Source organism: Myotis nattereri (assembly GCF_964212035.1).
Source record: "Myotis nattereri genome assembly, chromosome: 14".
Taxonomy (NCBI): Eukaryota; Metazoa; Chordata; class Mammalia; order Chiroptera; family Vespertilionidae; genus Myotis; species Myotis nattereri.
This window is the reverse complement of record NC_138089.1, coordinates 58,857,510-58,877,588: the sequence shown is the minus strand read 5'-3', so window position 1 is coordinate 58,877,588 and position 20,079 is coordinate 58,857,510. Positions and strand designations below refer to the sequence as shown.

Genomic DNA, 20,079 nt, shown 5'->3' with positions numbered 1-20,079 from the left:
ACTGTACATGGGAAGAGCCACACTCAAGGGGCCAAAGAGCCGCATGTGGCTTGCGAGCCACAGTTTGCCGACCACGGGTCTAGACCATCTTTTAAAATGCAAGTTTCTGGGAGGAAATCCTTATTGAAAGGAAAAAACAAAACAAACCTTATCCACCTTAGCAAACAAATTAACTAATTTCAACTGTTAAGTCATTGACTGCTAGACAAGTCTTAGGGTCACCTGCTTTTGGCGTTTTATTGCATAAAGTCTGTAAAATGAATTTGGGACTATTGATGTAATGTCTTGTGCTTTGTTGAAGGTGTGTTTCTTAAAACAGAATGTTTAAAATCTATAATAATAAAAGCATAATATGCTAATTAGACCGGATATCATTCCGGACGAAGCCAGGGCCGGAGGGAAGCCAGTGCCAGCAGCCAGGGGAAGGAAGGCGTACTCTTGCATGAATTTTGTGCATCAGGCCTCTAGTATGATCATAAAAATCAATCTAAGGAATGCTGGTTGTTTGCCTTTTTTTGTTATTGAAAATTGAGGTTTCTAAGAGTTAAGAATTCTAATTAAATTGGAAAGGAATTGTATGGTTTTGGTAATAGAATGTATAAGGTGTGGAAATACATTTTGAAGGAAAAAAAGTGAATTGTTCTTAAACTGGTTGTTTCTGCCCTAGCTGGTTTGGCTCAGTGGATAGAGCATTGGCTTGTGGACTCAAGGGTCCCAGGTTCGATTCTGGTCAAGGGCACATGCTCGGGTTGCGGGCTCGATCCCTAGTGTGGGGTGTGCACGAGGCAGCCAATCAATGATTCTCTCTCATCATGGATGTTTCTATCTCTCCCTCTCCCTTCCTCTCTGAAATCAATAAAAATTAAAAAAAATAAAACTGGTTGTTTCTGAATGGGTAAAAAGGTGTGTGAAAGTTGTAGGAAGGTAAGTGAAAGCTATAGGTTGGTAACGAGAAATCTTGAAAGAAGTTATATAAGTGTGCAGGCTAGTAAGCCAGGACAAGCAGAATAGGGAAACTGAGTTCAACAGCAGCCTGCAGCCTAAGTCCCATCTTCCCTAAACCAAGGACACTTCACAGTAAATGACTTGCACTATTATTCCTCAGGAGCAAGGGTAAGTAGCCTAACCCGCCAGGCGCCTAGCAATGGACAATCAGTCGTAGGTGGGACTCGCCCCCAGTGACCTCTCCCCCTCGCATATGGCTGGTCACGTGGTTCGGACCCCCGACTCCTCCTCCCTGGAGATACGGTCTAGGCCTCAGCTGGATTCCAGCTCCAGGCCCAGAAAAGCAGCAAACCAGCCCCTGCGACGTCAGGGCCAGCGGCACTGAATGATGTCCTCCCGGCCCCAGTGCCGGCCAATCACCAGTGGGGACCACAACCTGAACGCACACACCTGGAGGGCTGTGAAGATTCTATAAGAGCTTTCCCTGGGCCCCCGCTAACACCTCCGCCCTCAACACCCTTAGGAAGGCCCTAGCTCAGTGGTTCTCCACCTTCTGGCCCTTTAAATACAGTGCCTCATGTTGTGACCCAACCATAAAATTATTTTTGTTGCTACTTCATAACTGTCATGTTGCTACTGTGATGAATCGTCATGTAAATATCTGAGATGCAGGATGGTCTCAGGCGACCCCTGTGAAAGGGTTGTTCCACCGCCAAAGGGGCCGCGACCCACAGGTTGAGAACCGCTGCCCTAGCTGGTTTGGCTCAGTGGACAGAGCATTCGCCCGAGGCCTGAAGGGTCCAGGGTTGGCTCCCAGGCCAAGGGCATGCATCTCAATTGCAGGCTGATTGTCAGGCCCCGGTTGGGGTGCGTGCAGGAGGCAACCAATAGATGTGTTTCTCTCACATCAATGTCTCTCTCTGTCTCCCCCTCCCTCCCATGCTCTCTAAAAGTCAATGGAGAAATATCCTTGGGTGAGGATTTAAAAAAATACAAACAAAAAGGCAACCCTGAGGATGGAGGACCCAGTGCTCCCCCTCCCTCCCCCTCCCCACCCCAGGCAGGGTACCATCAGCTTCCTCACTCCCAGCGCCAAGGGCCCTTCCTAAGCCCATTTCTTCTGGGAATGACTTTTATACCTGTGACTTACCCAATAAATGTCCTCTGACAAAATACAGTAGCTGTCAGAAGCGACCTTTGTGGTCACTACCTTAAGAACGCCACATGCGGGAGGGCCCGCCGCTTCCTGTCCGTGTGGCGGTGCTGCCTGAGCACTCACACTCACACTCACACTCACACTCACAGCGGACCGCGCCGCGTGGGTCTGTGAGTAGACACCCAACCGCCCACCCGGGATATGAAGACTGAGCCCCACACTGTCTTTCAGCCGCACGGTGCAGTGACCAGTAATGTCGCCTGACAAGAAAGGAAAAGGATACTCCGAACCCAGCCTCACAGGTTCCCCCCGCACCTCACAAAGTCCCAGAGCAGCTGTCCCGACGCCAGGCCCTGTCTCGGGCTCACACTTCCCTCTTAGCAGAAAGACACGACACGAAGCCAGAAACAGGCCTCTTCAACCAGAGCAAAAGCTCCAGGGTCGCGGGTGAGTGAGCCCGGGATTCTGCCTCAGTCAGGCCGCCTGGAGGCCTGGTTAGGACCACAGAGAGCAGCCCGTGCTCTGGGCACAATGAGCACCCGCAGCACAGGGGAACCAAGTCAGCTCGGGCAGGCGAGGAGCAGAGAGCAGCCACTGAGTCCTGCGCACAAAACGCCGCCGAGCAATCAGCAGCAGGGAGGCAGGCTGAGCCCAGCAAGCTGGGAAGAGAACACCCCACAACCCGCTCTTTCCGGGAGAAACCAGGCTGGTTTTCAACGACTTGTCTCACTACATCTACTGCGGCTCCTGCTCCGCCTGAGGGGAAAGACATGCATTGATGGCATTTTAATGCACAGTTTGGGTCACTCTGTATTCAAATTCAGCATCAATGCCCTCCCCAGCAGCATCCCATCAGCATTAACTGCAGAGTACATGCTGCCCCACAACCCCTTTCTCTTCTAAACCCATCCCCCGGCTCCACCCCATATCCGCTACTTGTTGATCAAAAAATCATATTCCCTGCCACTCACTCAAATCCTTAAAAAGGTCTTAGACTACAAATTCCTTTTGCCCTGCACCTGATTCAACTGCTAACTTGTACCCTTTCTACTTCGATAACAACACTCGTCTTCCCGTCAGTCCTTACCCAGACAGACCTTGGTAATAACCTTGTAATCGATTCCCTTCCCCACTGGCTCTGCACTGCAACTAAGCCCACCCTTTGAAAGCACAGGTCTCCCTTCAGCCCCTGCATGAAGACCTGCAATGGCTCCCCATGCCTGCAGATCCCGGCTAGCCGTGGCCTTGTGGGGACGGATTCCATCGACTTCTCCAGCCTTTCGTTTTCTCCTTCATCCAACACAATTTCTTGCCCTCAACTATGTCTTTTAATTTTTTAAAGGTAACCCCTGACCCCTTTCGCCCTTTTTTTGGGGGGGTGGGGGTGAGGGGAGGTAAGAGAGATAGAAACATCATCAATCAGATGCCTCCTGCATGCCACCTACTGGGGATGGAGCCCGAAACCCGGGCATTGAGCCCACAACCAGGGCATGGGCCCTGACTTGGAATCAAACCTGTGACCTGTCAGTACATGGGATGACACTCAAACAACTGAGCCACACCTGGTAGGGCATGAATCAATTTTTATAATTATAAACGATACTCAAGTTATACAATTTAAAAAATTCATATACTATAGCTTCAAAAATGGTCTACTTGGCAGACTTTCTTAGACTCTGATTTCATAAAGAATATTTTTTTAACTCCCTACACCATGCCAAAACAGCAGATCACATGGAAATATGTCAGAATTCTGGAAGATGAACTCCTAACGCAATCCACCAGTAAGTTTAAAACTAATCAGACTGTGATAGCTAAAGGAAATGAGGTTTATTTATATGGCTTGATTGCAAAGTTTACTTCTTAAAACATTAAATGCAGAATCAGAGCAATCCTATCTAATAAAAGAGTAATATGCAAATTGACCATCACTCCAACACACAAGATGGCCGCCCCCATGTGGACACAAGATGGTCAGCAGGGGAGGGCAGTTGGGGGTGACCAGGCCTGCAGGGGAGGGCAGTTGGGAGTGACCAGGCCTGCAGGGGAGGGCAGTTGGGGGGGGGGATCAGGCCTGCAGGGGAGGGCAGTTAGGGGTGACCAGGCTGGCAAGGGAGGGAAGTTAAAGGTGACTGGGCCAGCAGGAGAGGGCAGCTGGGGGCGATCGGGCTGGCAGGGGAGTGGTTAGGGGCAATCAGGCAGGCAGGCAGGCAAGCGGTTGGGAGCCAGCAGTCCTGGATTGTGAGAGGGTGCAAGCTGGGCTGAGGAACACCTCCCCCCCGCCCCCCGCACAAATTACGTGCACCGGGCCTCTAGTTTATATATATAAAAGCCTAAGCGATCAGTTGATCAACCTGTTACTATGACGTGTACTGACCACCAAGGGGCAGATGCTCAATGCAGGAGCTGCCCCCGGTGGTCAGTGAGCTCGCACAGGGGAAGCGCTGCTCAGCGAGCTTACCAAGAAGCAGCAATGGCTCCTCCCTGGCCGCCTGTTGCTTTGCACACTACTACATCCCTTGGGGGGTGTCGGACTGCCGATCCCTGCATCTCTCAAGGGGTCCTGGATTGCAAGAGGGCACAGGCCAGGCTGAGGGACCCCACTGGTGCATGTGCACCGGGCCTCTAGTTATCTAATAAGATACTTTTAAAATACTGCTGCTGTATTTCACTTTATCAACAAACTAAATATGTTTTGCCCTAAAAATACCAAAGGACAAAGTTCTTAACTAAAGTCCAACTTTATATATAAATCTGTTCAGAAGACCTTCTTAGCGGGAATGCGTTTTCTGCAAAGTGGCCATCAGATATGAAATAGACTCACATCCTTTGACCCCAGCCATGCCAACTCTGGCACCCATCCTCAGGAAATGCAGATTGAATTGATGTACAACCACAAAACCACGGATACCAATGTCCAATAATGAGGAAATGATCAAATATATTGTGATATATCCACAAGAGGTGCCGTAACAAATTATGAAGGCAGTCAAAACAGCTTTACTCTCTTCTAAAATTTATAGGGACCCACAAAAGACCCAACTTGTCAAAGAAGTTCTGAGAAAAAAGAACAAAGCAGGAGACATCACATTTCCTGATTTCAAGCTATCCTATAAAGCTATAGTCATCAAAACAGTCATCTGGCATAAAAACAGGCAAACAGACCAATGGAACAGACTCGAGAGCCCAGAAATAAACCCAAGTATGTGCGGTCAACTAATACTTGACAAGGGAGCCAAGAGCACGGTCTCTTCAATAAGTGATGCTGTGATAAGTGTATATTCATCATATGTGTATTCACATGTAAAAGAATGAAGCCCATGTTTCACACCGCTCACAAAAATGAACTTAAAATGGATTAAAGCTTTAAATGTAAGCTTGAAATCATAAAAGTCTGTAAGAAAACAGAAATGAAGCTCCTTGACATGAGTCTGGGTGACAGTTTTTGGATATGATACCCAAAGCACCAGCGACAGAATAACAAATTACCCAGGGGGACTACATCCAGCTAAAAGCTCTGCACAGCACAGGAAGCCGTCCACAGAGTGAAGAGACAACTTACGGAATGGTGAAAAGTATTTGCAAACCACGTATCTCATGAGGGATTAATACCCCAAATATTAAAAGAACTCATACAACTCAACAGCAAAACAAAACAAAACAACCCAACAGCTAATAAGGCAATTAAAAACAGGCAAGCCTGGCTGGTGTGGCTCAGTGGTTGAGCATGGACTTATGAACCAGGGGATCACAGTTTGATTCCTGGTCAGGGCACATGTCCGGGTTTCGGGCTCAATCCCCAGTGGGAGGCGTGCAGGAGGCAGCCGATCCATGATTCTATCTCATCATTGATGTTTCTCTCTCTCCCCCTTTCTCTCCGAAACCAATAAAAATGTACTTAAAAAAAAACAAAACAGACAACAGACCTGAATAGACAGTTCTCCAAAGACATATGAAAGGCCAACAGATACATGAAAAGCTGCTTAACATCACTAGTCATTAAGGAAATGCAAATTAAAACCACAATGAGATATTGATACTCAACCTGTTAGAATGGCCATCATCAAAAAGACAAGAAATAACTAATGCTGGCTTGGATGTGGAGAAAAGGGAACCTCTGTGCTCTGTTGGTGGGATTGTAAACCAGTACAGCCACTATGGGAAACAGTATGGAGGATCCTCAAAAAATTCCAAATAAAAGTACCATATGATCTAGATATTCCACTTCTGGGAAAAGACCCAAAGGAATGCAAACTAAGTTATAATAAAGACACCGCACCCCCATGCTCTTAGCAGCATTACTTACGGTAGCCAAGACATGGAAACCACCTAAGTGTTCTACTGATGGGTGAGTGCACAGAGAAGTGTGGTAAATACAGAATGACCATTACTCAGCCATAAACAATGAAGACAGCCTACCATTTGTGACAACATGGATGGGCCTTGAGTGCATTATGCCGAATGAAATGTTAGACAGAGAAAGACAAATACTGAAAGATCTCACTAAATCTGAAAAACAAAACAAACAAAACCCCCCAAAACACATAGAAAAAAAGATGAGACTTGTGGTTACCAGATGCAGAGGGTGGGAGGAGGGAGAATTGGAGGAAGGTGGTCAAAGGCACAAACTTGCATCTACAGGGTAAGTCGTGGGTATGTGATTAATATACAACATAATGACACCAGCCAACACTGCTCTTGCTGAGGGAAAGCCTGAGAGTTCTCATCATAAGGAGAACTTTTTTCCTTTTCTTTCTTCCTTTTAGTGTTCTACTAGAGGCCCGGTGCACAGATTCGTGCACCGATGGGGTCCCTCGGCCTGGCCTGCACCCTCTCACAATCTGGGACCCCTCAGGGAATGTTGGACTGCTGGTTTTGGTCTGATCCCTGCAGGTCAGGCCGAGGGACTGCACTGGTACACGAATCCGTGCACTGGGCCTTTAATGTGCATATAAGATCTTTGGTTAATCTCTTCCCGCCTCCCCACTTCCCTCTGAGATTCATCAGTCTGTTCCATGTTTCCATGCCTGTGCGTCGAGTGTCTGCCCCCTGGTGGTCAGTGCGCATCATAGCTACGGGTCGAATGGTTGGATGGTTGCTTAGGCTTTTATAGATAGATAGAACATGTTAACTGAACCCAAAGTGGTAACCATTTCACAATGCATGTAAATGAAACTATCATGCTGTACACCTTAAACTTATACAGCGATGCATGTCAATTATTTCTCAATAAGACTGGAAAAAAATAAACAGTGCCTAAGAAATGGAAAAAGTGGTTTTAGATGTAGAAAAATGCACACACTGTAACTAAAAGAAAACAAGTCAGGATACACACATGAAAGATGGTATCATCTCAAAACGTAAAAAGGGCATTTCGATGCACACATTTACAAAAGACAAAAGAAACTACTCTGAAATGTTGACAGTAGTCAGCCTTGGATGGTGGGGGTAGGTGGTGTCTTTTACTTTACACGATTCTTTTTAAATGTCTACTAATGGCATTTTGTATCCATGATCAGTGACCATCCACTTTATCTTGGAGAAACTTGGAAAGTGCTTTATGGTGTGAAATGTCCCAGGTCAGTATTTAAATACACTCTTGTACTCGAACCGCTTCCCAGTGAGAACACGGGCTTTGGAGGTGGGGGTCTGCTGGGAAAATATGACGGGACAGGGAGGGGTAAGGGACCCTGGAGAGAGGCTCCCTGGCAGGACCTCAGGCTCCGCAGCTCGAGCTGTGAAAGTCCCCCCCATGGAAAGGCTGGTGTCCCAGCAAAGGTTCAGATTTGTTCAGCTTTAGAATGAGCCACAGCAAATTTTCATTAAGAACTATTGTGGCCCAGCCGGCGTGGCTCAGTGGATAGAGCGTCGGCCTGCAGACTGAAGGGTCCCGGGTTCGATTCCGGTCAAGGGCATGAACCTTGGTTGCAGGCACATCCCCAGTAGGGGGTGTGCAGGAGGCAGCTGATCAATGTTTCTCTCTCATTGATGTTTCTAACTCTCGATCCCTCTCCCTTCCTCTCTATAAAAAATCAATAAAATATATTTTTTAAAAAAACAACAACAACTATTACGGCCATTCTTACCCCAAACAATGAAATAATGCTCTCCAGACTCGTAAGAGGAGCATATTTACATAAAAAGAGATTTTTAAGGATTGAGATCTATAATTCACAGCTGTGATTCTAACCTCAACTGGATCTGCAGAGGCAGACGGGAGAAGCAGAAAGTGCACTGGCCCTGGGTTCCAATGTTCTCTCTACTCATTAGCTTTGTGTGAGGAATACTGGGTCTCCTAGCTACATCTATAGAATGAGGGAAAATTAGACCACTTAATTGAGGTTTCTACAAATTCTTAAAAAAATAATTCCATGCCCTGGCCAGTTTCTCCCAGTAAATAGAGCATCAGCCCTTGGACTGTAGGGTCCTGGGTTCGATTCCCAGTCAAGGGCAATGTACCTAGGTTGTAGGTTCCTCATCTCCAGTTGGCGTACCTGTAGGAGGCAGCTGATTGGTGTGTCTCTCTCACGTCAATGTTTCTCTCTTTCCCCCTTCCACTCTCTCTAGAAATCAAAGGAGGGAAAAACATCCTCGGGTGAGGAATAAAAACAAACAAGCAAACAAACAAATGATTCCAGGTTAATATTTCTATAATCTTCCCAAATATCTCCTTTCCCTAATTCTCAGCAGTAATAAACTTTTCATTGGATTAACCTTTGTGGTATAACACTTCACAAAATTGTAAACAAAATTTTATACTATTCATTTAAACAATACACAATGTCTACAAAACTTAACCTATAACATTTTGGTAGATCCTGTTAAACATTTCTTAGCAACTATCCTATGACCCATCTAAAGCCTCAGTTAAAAATAATGATTGCTCAACATACATTACACATATAGGGCACATGATGTATTACGCAATAACTGCCAGCACATTTAGCAATGGGCAGTCCCGTCCCCAGCACCATTCAGAGCGCTACAGACCAGAGGTGTCTCTTTTCCAAGGTCTGAGACAAGGGAACACGGTGTGCATCAAGTGCCTCTACACGAACAGTAGGTGAAATGACGGCATTTCAGTTTTAAAACCACAGGAATACGCATTCTAGGAGTGAAACTCTGTAGGTAAACATTTCAGAATGAACCAACTCCTATATATAAGTATGTCAGCTTCACAAGCCATTTGAGTAAGTTAAATAACATCTATTATATTTTTTAAACTTTTAAGACAGAAATACAGCCAAATTTTAATTTGATGTTTACAAAAGATTAATTTTTACCCGAAGAAATTTGCCTTCACCTGAAGCTTTTCATATTTGAGAAGGTACTTGTTGAATTTGAGTAAAAGTGACACAGTGCTCAACACATATGTATTTTTGAGGCTATAAAACAAACATTTATACAAAATACATAAAGTTTATTTTTTCAAAAAAGATAATGCAAAATTTACTATTTTGGACACACTTTCTATCTAAAATTCTGTAAAATCACTGTTAATTACTAACCTTTTCCTCCCCCTCAATATAGTCTATGTCCGTGGTCGGCAAACTGCGGCTCGTGAGCCACATGTGGCTCTTTGGCCCTTTGAGTGTGGCTCTTCCTAAGCCTTAGGAGTACCCTAATTAAGTTAATAACAATGTACCTACCTATATAGTTTAAGTTTAAAAAATTTGGCTCTCAAAAGAAATTTCAATCATTGTATTGTTGATATTTGGCTCTGCTGACTAATGAGTTTGCCGACCACTGGTCTATGTGAATCACAGATTAGGTTCGAGTCTGAGGTTTAAAAAGAAAAAGCATGTCATTTACGGAGGTTTCATTTTTCTCCCAGCATCTTACCCAATAGTCAATAGTCTAATCTATAATAATAAAAGCGTAATATGCAAATTGACCAAACGTTCAAACAGCAGAATGACCGTCCAGACGACCACACTATGACACCCGCTGGTGCCAGGCCAGCCAAGGCAGGTGTGATGCGATTGGTTGGGGGCCTGGCCATCACCCCATGACCTCCCTGCACACGGAGGCCCAGGCCACCAGCTGGTGGGCGATTAATCCGGGGGCTCCATGATGGTCCCAAAGAGGGAGGCCCAGGCCACCCATCCACAGGCTGTGGTGGGTGGGCGGGGCCTCCCTCTGAGGAGGGGGGGGATTGATGGGGAGCCCCTGCCAGGTGGGTGGGGCCTACCTCTTTGGGGCAATCCATGGCAGGGCTCCCAGACTGTGAGAGGGCTCAGGCCGGGCAGAGGGACAACCCACCCCCCACCCCCGCCCCACCCCGCCCCTGCAGTGCACGAATTTAGTGCAACCGGGCCTCAAGTGTTAAAATAACAGTGGAACCACTGGTGCATTCTGAGTTCAACAGCTTTCCAGAAGTTTTGTTGTTGTTAAAAATAATATAATTTTTTAAATGGGGGTGGGAGGGATGTGATGTAATGGGATTACCTGCCTCATTCCATAAATCCACTACTGCAGCCCACGCTGGACACACAGATTCAGAGAAGGAAATGACCCCAGGTAATTCCCTCCTCAATGTTTCTGCATTAAAGGGCTGCACCCACGACAAGTAATACCCACAGTCACCATCGACCTAGCGCCTTCCGTGGGCAGCATGATGCTAGTCACGTCACGCACGTCATTTCATTACCCCTCAGAGCAACTCTGTAAGGAACATATTATTATTATTATTTTAAATATATATTTTATTGATTTTTTTACAGGGAGGAAGGGAGAGGGATAGAGAGCCAGAAACATCGATGAGAGAAACATCGATTGGCTGCCTCCCACACCCCCCCCCCCCCACTGGGGATGTGCCCACAACCAAGACACATGCCCTCGACCGGAACCGAACCCGGGACCCTTCAGTCCACAGGCCAACACTCCATCCACTGAGCCAAACCAGTTCGGGCAAGAAACATATTATTATCTCCACTTAGCAGGTGAGAAAGCAACGACCGAGAGGATACCAGGCTGCAGAGAGGCAGAGCCAGGTGCAAACCCAGGGCTGCCTGACTTCACAGGCACGCTTTCTTTTAAGCGGCGCTGTTGAGTTCCTCGAAGATTGGCTCAAGTTTTGTTGAGATTTCCCAAACATAACTACTGCCCTGCAACAAACACACTGCTTGTAGCCATACACCTATCTACACTATAAATTAATTCAGTCTTGTCAAAAGGATAGGCTGTACAAGGAGACTCCAAGTCTTAAATACAGGACTATCACAGAATGCCCCGTTAACTGAGCTCATAGGCACCCAGGCTGACCTTTCCCGCAGCACATTCAAGTATATAAAGTCCTGCCCTAGCTGGTTTGGCTCAGTGGGTAGAGCGTCAGCCTGCGGACTGAAGGGTCCTGGGTTCGATTCCAGTCAAGGGCACATGCCCTGGTTGTGGGCTTGATCCCCAGTGGGGAGTGTGCAGGAGGCAGCCAATCAATGATGCTCTCTCATCATTGATGTTTCTCTCTCTCTCTTCCTTCCTCTCTGAAATCAATAAAAATATGTTTAAAGAAATAAAGTATATTCAGGTCCTAACAGGGAGAGTTGGTCCGAAGTTGTCCTCATTAATTTTAGGGGTATTAGCGATGCATTCCACCCTGCTGCACCTGTTGAAACATACTCCTCTCAAGGGGGGAAAATGATCGTACAGCAAGGGGCCGGTAGGTGAGCTTGTTTATACCGATATGCAACATTCTCAGAGGAAACTTGTGCTCATGCCTTCGCCCCAGTCTTACTCATCCTCGCTCCATTAGTGCGAGGACTCACAGCCGCACGCCGCCTGCTTTCTCCAATGAGGGAGCCGCGTTTGCATCACTCCTGCAGCCAAACCAGTTGGACAGCCAGCCTCCCAGTAAGCGAGGGCCCCGGCTGTCATCCCAGAGGTGAGGGCGCGCGGCCATCTCTCTAGTCATTCCCGACTCGGCCCCGGGGGGACAAGCCCGTGCGGGCGGGCGCGGCAGCTCCTGGGCTCTAAATAAAGCCCGACGGGGCCCCTCCTCTTATTGCTTCCCGCAGCCGGCCGAACCCCGGACTCGGGGAATCGCCCTGGCATGGCACGCAGTCGCCCCCGAGTCCACGCCGCGCTGAACAGGGGTTCCCGGGGCGACTCCCCTCCAGGCACCCAGCCCCGGGCCTGGCATCAGCTGGGTCCCCGCCCAGTGCCTTCCCTCCTCGGGGAAGCGACGCCCCCACACCCTGTGGGTCCAGGTAGCTAACTTTCTGCAGGTCCGTCGCGCCTCCCCCCCCGCGCCCCGCTTGAGGACAGGAACCCTGAAAAGCAGAGCCGAAGGAGGGGGCACAGGGGCCGAGCTGCGCGCACAGAGCCACGGGGAGCGCGCACCGGGCGCTCGGTCCCGAGCGGCGCCCGGACGGAGCCTGTCGATTCTCCTGCTTCTCACGGGCCGGCGGGCTCGCCAAGTCCCACCCTCCGGGACAGTGGCAGGCCGGGGCGAACCCCTGGGCCGCTCCCCCCCCAAGACAGCTCCCGGGGAACCCCGATCCCCCCCAGGCGCTGTCACGACCCGACGAGCCCAAGTCCGCCCTCCCCGCGCCCCGACCGCAGCGCCCGGCACGCGGGACGCCCCCGACCGCCCCCCGCGCGGCCGCCGGCGGCCCGGCCCGGCCCCGGGCGGAGGGCGGCCCGGGCGGCGCTCACCGCGATGACATTGACGAAGGTGGTCTTGCCCGAGTACTGCAGCCCCACGAGCGTCAGCTCCATCTCCTCCTTCCAGAAGAGCGAGCGGAACCAGTCCAGCAGGCGGGAGATGAGCGCCAGCATGGCGGCGGCGGGCGCGGGGCGGGCGGCGGCGGCTTCCACGCGAGCGGGCCTCGGCCCCGACCCCCCAACGGCTGCGGGCCCCGGGCGACGCGGGCGGACGGACGCGGGCGGCGGCGGCGGCCGAGCCAGGAAGCCGAGCGGGTCATATGACGCGCCTCCCCCCACGCCGCCCGGCGCCGGCGCGCGGCAAGAGCGGCGAGGACCCGCGCGGGGAGCGGCCGCCGCCTGCAGCGCCCCCTGCCGGGGCCTCCGCGCAGTCCCGGGCCGCCCGGCGCTCCTTTCCACCCCGCCCTCCGTGTTGTTTACTAGCAATTCATTGTTGTTGTTGTTTTAAAAAATATACTCTATTGACTTTTTACAGAGAGGAAGGGAGAGGGATAGAGAGTTAGAAACATCGATGAGAGAGAAACATCGATCAGCCGCCTCCTGCGCACCCCCTACTGGGGATGTGCCCGCAACCCAGGTACATGCCCTTGACCGGAATCGAACCTGGGACCCTTCAGTCTGCAGGCCGACGCTCTATCCATGGAGCCAAACCAGCTAGGGCATAATTCATTGTTTTTAAAAAATGTGCTTTGATTGATTTTTAGAGAGAGAGGAAGGGGGGGGGATAGAGAGATAGGAACATCGATGAGAGAACACCATCCAGCAGCTGCCTCCTGCAGGGCCCCTGACCGGGAATCGAACCAGCAAACTCTTGGTTCCCGGGACGATGCGCATCGGCTGAGCCACACTGGCCGCCCTCTCTATGCTAGAAGCTCCCGCGGCGGCGCCGGGAGCACTGGCTGCAGGAGGCCACGTGGCTGGAAGGACGGGTTCTGACCCCAGCTCCTCTGGCCGTCAGCTGTGTGACCCGCGCAAGGCGCTCAGCCTCTCTGTGCCTCGTGACCCGGAGGGGAAAGGGGGTCGTCCGCCCGGGATGGCGGCGCAAAGTGAGTGGCGGCTCCGCACGGGGCTGTCCGATGGCGCCGGCAGCGCTGCCCTGGTAAAGGCTGTGACCATCGTTATCGCCGGGCGCACAGGCCCGTCCGCAGGCCAGGGCCGCGCTGCTCACCGGGGGCCGGGGGTGCGGACCCCCCTGGCCGCTGCTGGAGCGGAGGAGGCCCGTCTGCGGGAGTCAGTCCTCCGGTGAGCAGAGCCGGGGGGCGGGGGGCGGGGGGGGGGTGCACGCCTCGCCTTGAACTCTGTCTAGAATGAAGTTAAACAAACGGGCTCGGGATCACGTGCTCCAGGGCCGCCGGCGGCCAGGTGTCAAGGTCAGGCCTCTGCGCCGGGGATGTGGGCGGCGAGGGCTGGCGGCAGAGAGGACGGACCACGTGCTCGCTCCGTGGCTGTTGCCTAAGAGAAGCTTCCACGGCCCCCGGCGGGTCATCCTGAGACCGACCCGTTTTACCTCCAGAAAACAGGCCCAGGCAGGGACATCACAGCTGGGAGCTTACCCCTCACCCACCCTACCCCCCCCCACCCCTAACGCACCCTAACCCTAACCCACCCTACCCAACCCTAACCCACCATAACCCTAACCCACCATAACCCTAACCCTAACCCACCCTAACCCCAACCCACCCTACCCCTAACCCACCATAACCCTAACCCACCCTTACCCTAACCCCAACCCCCCTAACCCAGCAGAGTGAGCTTGGACCTAGGAGCCAGGAGGTCACAGTTCCATCCCGGTCAGGGCACAGGCGCTGGCTACGGGCTCCTGCAGGAGGCAGCTGATCCATGGTTCCCTCTCCGTCCCTCTCCCTTCCTCTCTGGAATCGATAAAAATACGTAAATAAAAGGAGAGCATGGGCCTCGGGAGAGAGGAAGCAGTGAGGGAGTCCCTTTTAGGACAAACGCGCCTCTTTCTTCTGAAGCTGAGCTCCAGGCCTCACCCTAAGGACAAAGTAAGATGTTTTAAGAAACGACAGAGCTCAAGGGTGGGAAGCTCTCGGTGCAGCGAGAGTGGCACCCGGCGCTGGGCTGGGAGGAGGCGCCCCCACGGGGGAGGAAGTCCCCGTCCTGCCCGGCTCAGCCTCGGGGCTCCGACCACCCGCCCGCCCTGAGGGAGCCCCTTCCCTCTGGCTTCCGCTTCCCCGTCAGCAGGGGGTTTGGATGAGATGAAACTGCTTGGGCTGCCCTCTCAGAAGGCGAGGACATCACCGACAAGGGGGGACACAGCACCGGCCAGAATGCTTTGAGTCCCCACTACCTACTAGGCACCAGACTCACTTCTCCTCACAGCCATCTGCTGAGATGGGCAACACTGTGCCCATTTTCCGGACAGGAAGGCGGAGGCCCCGAGACCTGAAGAAGTCGCTCAAGGCCACACAGTGGGCACGCGGAGAAGCTCAGACTTGAGCCCAGATCTCCCGACTCTAAGCCGACAGCTCACCGTTTCTAGAAAGGGCCTCGTTTACCGTCCGGCTTCCTAACCCCGCGGTTGCAGTGCCGGCCCCACAGCCACAGAGCCGAGCAGTTTCACCTTGAGGTGTTTGGGGGGTTTCCCCGGCCCCGCGGCTGCTCGGGGCGAAGGAGAGCGACCATCCGGAGAGTCTGAAGCCCAGAGGCCTGCGCGCAGGAGGCAGAAGCCGAACAAACGTTTGCTTTGCTCTCAGCGGCGTCCAGGCTCCTGAAACTTCGGCCAAAGCCAGACTCACTCCATTCCCTGCTTCGTGCGCTGGGCGTGGGCGCAGGGTCGGGGGAGCCGGTCAGAGCGGCCGCGAAACCTGCAGCCAGTGACCTGGGAAGCAGGCCGAGCCCGGGCACAGCCATCCTCCCTGCCTGGGACGTGGCTTCCCGGGACCCAGGCCCAGGCCACCCTCCGCGTGGCGTCGCCTTCGATGAGCCACTGACTGGGATGACTTGCCATCAGCGGCCGCTGCCTCCCGTCCCAGCAGGAGGGGAAATGCAGCTGCCCACTGACCCGTCCATCCCCGGAATGTGCCCGAGACAGACCGGCGCTGCCCACGAATGCCCCGACTTTCCCTTCGAATTCACCCCGGAGAGTCATAAACAAGGTCGTGGTGGGCGGAGGCCTGCGGGTGACGGTTCTACGGATTCCCCTGGGTGTCCGGCCACACACACGTCCTAGACCTAGCCGCTGCCATGAGCCGTGCCCGTGCGAGGTGCTCCCCAGGTGACCGGGTTAGCTTGCGCGCCCCGGGGAGTGCAGCCACCCCACTGCCGGCGAGGGCACCCCGTGCTGAACACCACGCTGTCTGCCATGGCAGTTGGGAGCCCCCGCGCCATTTCAACCAAAGTCACTCACGTGTAGAGTCCGGTTCTCGGTCACACCAGCCGCAGTTTGGGTGCTCACAGCCCCGCGTGGAACAGCCGGAGGGCGGACATAGCACATCACGGCGAGGTTTGCTGGACTCGCTGCTCTAGAGTCTAAGCCTTCTCAACCTGTGGGTCGCGACCCCTTTGGCGGTCGAACGACCCTTTCACGGGGGTCGCCTAAGACTATCCTGCATCTCAGATATTTACATGACGATTCATCACAGTAGCAACATTAGTTATGCAGTAGCGACGAAAATAATGTTATGGTTGGGCCACAGCATGAGGAACTGTATTTAAAGGGCCAGAAGGTGGAGAACCGCTGGAAGGCGAAGAGACGTGCCCCTGGCGGGCTTCAAACCGGCTCTGTCTGCCCCAAGCCCAGGAGCTCCCTGGGTGCCACCGTCCGCGGCGCCCGCGCCCCCCCCCCCCCCCGCCCCCGGGGCAGCCTGGCCCGATCTCTTGGGATCCACTCCCCTGGCAGCGTGTACTCTCAGCTCCACCCTCCTTTCCGCTCCGGAGGGCGAGCTGGCAGGTGCTTCGCCCGGACAGCAGGTGGTGCTCGCGCCCCACGTCTCAGATGCTCACCCTCCCAGGTGCCTGCAGACGGGTAACGGCTTTTTCTGGGCAAGACAGAGCCTCGGGATGCGATTGGAATAGGGGCTCTCTCGCCTTCTCTCTCCCTCCCTAAGTTCTTCTCAGTATCACTCAGAAACTTTGCAATAAAGGTGTCTAAACACTGGAAGTACAGCCACTTCCAAAGTCAGCTCCCCTGGCTTTAAATATATGTGGACGGCCCGGCCAGTGTGGCCCGATGGTCGAACGTAGACCCATGAACCAGAAGGTCACGGTTCGATTCCCGGTCTGGGCACATGCCCCGTTTGTGGGCTTGATCTCCAGTGGGGGGCGTGCAGGAGGCAGCCCATCAATGATTCTCTCATTGATGTTTCTACTTCTCTCTCCCCCTCCCTTCCTCTCTCTGAAAAAAAAATTATTTAAAGTATATATTTGAAAATAAAACAAAACAAAAAGCTGTGCTGGTGTTTGCTTATATATAAAAATATAGGATCTGTGCTCAAATAATAAAAACAGGTTGAGTCTGCGTCAATGTCTGGTGGGACATTTCAGATCTGGAGGGGACACAAGACAACGCTTTGCCCACAGGCCCGTGTCATACCAGCCCCCAAAGCCAGGCGGACAGGAGACACCCCCCGCGCCCCGGGTCCTGGTGGAAACACCCCCTGAGGATGAGGGCATCCCCTTGGGAAACACTTCCCTGAAGTCATGACTCTTAGGAGACGTCCGGGTCCTTCGGTCACTCCCTGGGTCACCGCAGCACCTCCTCTCGCCCTGTCCCCCCCGCCGGGACCCAGGGGTGCACCCGGCAGGTGGCGGGCACGGAGCAGAAATGATGATGCTTGGAAAGGGGACACCTGCCCCTTTGAGTGACAGGCTGAGCCTCAGGCAGCAGGTGAAACCTCAGCTCCAAGGAGCAGCTTGTGCTGCGACAGGGGCATCCAGGCGGCAGACGACAGGGACAGAGGCCTCCGGGACACACAGGGCGTGTGGGGGCAGGGAGGTGCGCTGGACCCATGGGAAAGCCTGGGGGGGGGGGGCCAGGAGTTCCCGGGCTGTAGAAGAATCACAGTGTGCGAGGACAGCCTCAGCAATGCAGAGAGAGAGAGAGAGAGAGAGAGAGAGAGAGAGAGAGAGAGAGAGAGAGAGGTGGGGGTGGGAGAGAGAGAGGCGAGTGGAGAGAGAGAGGGGAGAGAGAGAGAGAGAGAGAGAGAGGGAGAGAGAGAGGCGAGTGGAGGGAACAGATGGTGCTGGTTAAGAGCTTTGGGCCCTGGCTGGTTGCTCAGTGGTTAGAGCGTTGGCCTGTGGGCCAAGGGTCTCACATTCAATTCCCGGTCAAGGGCATGTACCTGGGTTGAAGATTCCCTAGCCCTGGTTGGGCACGTGTGGGAGGCAACCAAGTGATGGCTCCCTCATGGCGATGTTTCTTTCTCTGCCTCCCCCCTCCCCCCTCCCATTCTCTCTAGAAATCAATGGAAAAAATACCCCCAGGTGAGGATAAAAAACAAAGAAGAACTTGGGCTCTGCGGTCAGACAGATTCAAATCCCAGCCTTGCCCCCCGCTGAGAAGCGTGGCCTTGGGCCAGTTGCTTCACTTCTCTTTGACTCAGTCTCCTGGTCTGTGAAATGGGCACAAAGGACAGTCCCTACCGCCTGGGTTTGTCCTGGCGATGAGACAGGATCCTAGGGAAGGTGCTCAGCAGGGTGCCTGGGTCAAGAGCAAGACCCTGTCTAATTCCGTTCCCCTTGGTTCCCGAGGACTTGACGCTGAACAGCCACAGTCACCCCGCGTTGAACGAACTGGCGAGGCAGGGCCCGTGGAGGCTGCCATGCTCACTGTTATGAGTGAGAACGAGAGAAGGAACCAGATACTGGCGCTGGGGCAGGAAGTGGCGACTGGGTTTCTTTACTGGGATACGAGGCAGCACCAGTCACAAGAGGAACAAACCAGCACCCCGAGGGGCTGAGCCAGGGCCCCCCCAATCTCTGCGGGTGGGCAGCACTGGGCTTGGTGCTGGGGGCCACTGAGCTCCAGGACAAGGCTGGGCAGCCCCACCCAAGAGAAAAGGGAGCCGTGCACTGATGTTTCTCTCTCTCTCTCCCTCTCCCTTCCTCGCTGAAATCAATAAAAATGTATTTACAAAAAGAGAGAGAGGAGAGAGGGAGGGCCAGACAGCCCCAGCACCCCCTGGAAGGAGCGCCCCGTCTGCGGACCTGGGCCCACGTGGGTCTGGGCCACCTCAGCACTGACCACGAGGAGCCACAGAGTGAGAGGGGGAGGCGCCCCGGCTCCCCGCCCCCCCCCCCCCCCCAGCTCCCGATCACGCCACGGTCCCCTCTGCGTTCTGACCTCCAGCCACACTGGCCATTTCCTTGTTTCTTGGAAAACCCTAAGCTTCCCCAGCCCCGTCCCCGTCCCCCACGCTGCTGGCCAGTTTCTGCTTAGGCTTCAGGTCTCGGTTCAAACATCGCTTCCTCCCCGAGGCTGTCCCAGAACCCAGCCCACGCCCGGGCCTGGCGCTCACTCTCCCCCTGGACGGGGAGGGGGCCCGCCTCTGCCCCTGAGCATCTCTGGGCACAGGGATTGCGGGTGCAGGGTCTCCCGGCAGAGCCAGCACTCCCGAGGGCAGACACCAGGTGGCGCCCTTTCCTGCATCCTCTGCTGGTCTGTCCAGTGCCGGGAGCAGGGTCAGCCCTCGGGGACACCAGCGGGAAGGACACGGGTGGGAAGGGGAAGAGCCCCTCCTCCCCGAAATGCAGAGCCCGGGACTGGGTTTGTCCTAAGACATGACCAGACCCACAGACACTCAGCTCTCAGGGGGGCCAGGGGCCGACATTCCTGCCTGAAAATGAATCTCAGAGCAACCCCCCCCCCCCCCGCCCCCGCCCGTTTCAAGGCCCCGCTCACAGCACAGACCTGGGTGCACCCTCCTCCGGTGTCCGCCACCACCCACCACCACGTCCACCACCCACCACCACCCACCACCACCCACCACCACGTCCACCACCCACCACCACCCACCACCACGCCCACCCGGCCCAGCTCAAGTCCTTTGGGCAGGACACCCGGCCACCGAGCCTGTATATGGCTCATGGGCGAGAAAGCGTGCTTTGTTTGTGGAGGTGATTTCATTCTTGGTTTTTCCTTCCGATCATCACTAGTGGGAAGCTCAGATCCTTCCAGATGCTGACCAGGGGCAGGCAGAGAGCACCTAAAGGGCCAACCCTCCTCCTCCTCCTCCTCCTCCTCCTCCTCCTCCCCCTCCTCCTCCCCCTCCCCCTCCTCCTCCTCCTCCTCCTCCTCCTCCTCCCCCTCCTCCTCCCCCTCCCCCTCCTCCTCCTCTTCCTCCTCCTCCTCCTCC

The 20,079-nt window shown here is 53.6% G+C and overlaps 1 protein-coding gene across 2 annotated transcripts in view; it reads right to left on the bottom strand.

Annotated features, from left to right (window-relative positions):
- The window catches only part of ARL8B (ARF like GTPase 8B), a 28,283-nt gene extending 11,708 nt beyond the window's left edge, over positions 1–16,575 (bottom strand). The window contains exon 1 of one of the 2 annotated variants that reach the window (XM_081106555.1): positions 16,134–16,575. In XM_081106555.1, the coding sequence (XP_080962681.1) occupies positions 16,134–16,220 (87 nt within the window). In that variant the 5' untranslated portion in view covers positions 16,221–16,575. Of the gene's footprint in view, positions 1–12,754; positions 13,043–16,133 lie in introns of those variants that run through there. The other variant, XM_081106554.1, reaches the window with a different exon arrangement.
- Between the last annotated feature and the right edge of the window lie 3,504 nt (positions 16,576–20,079).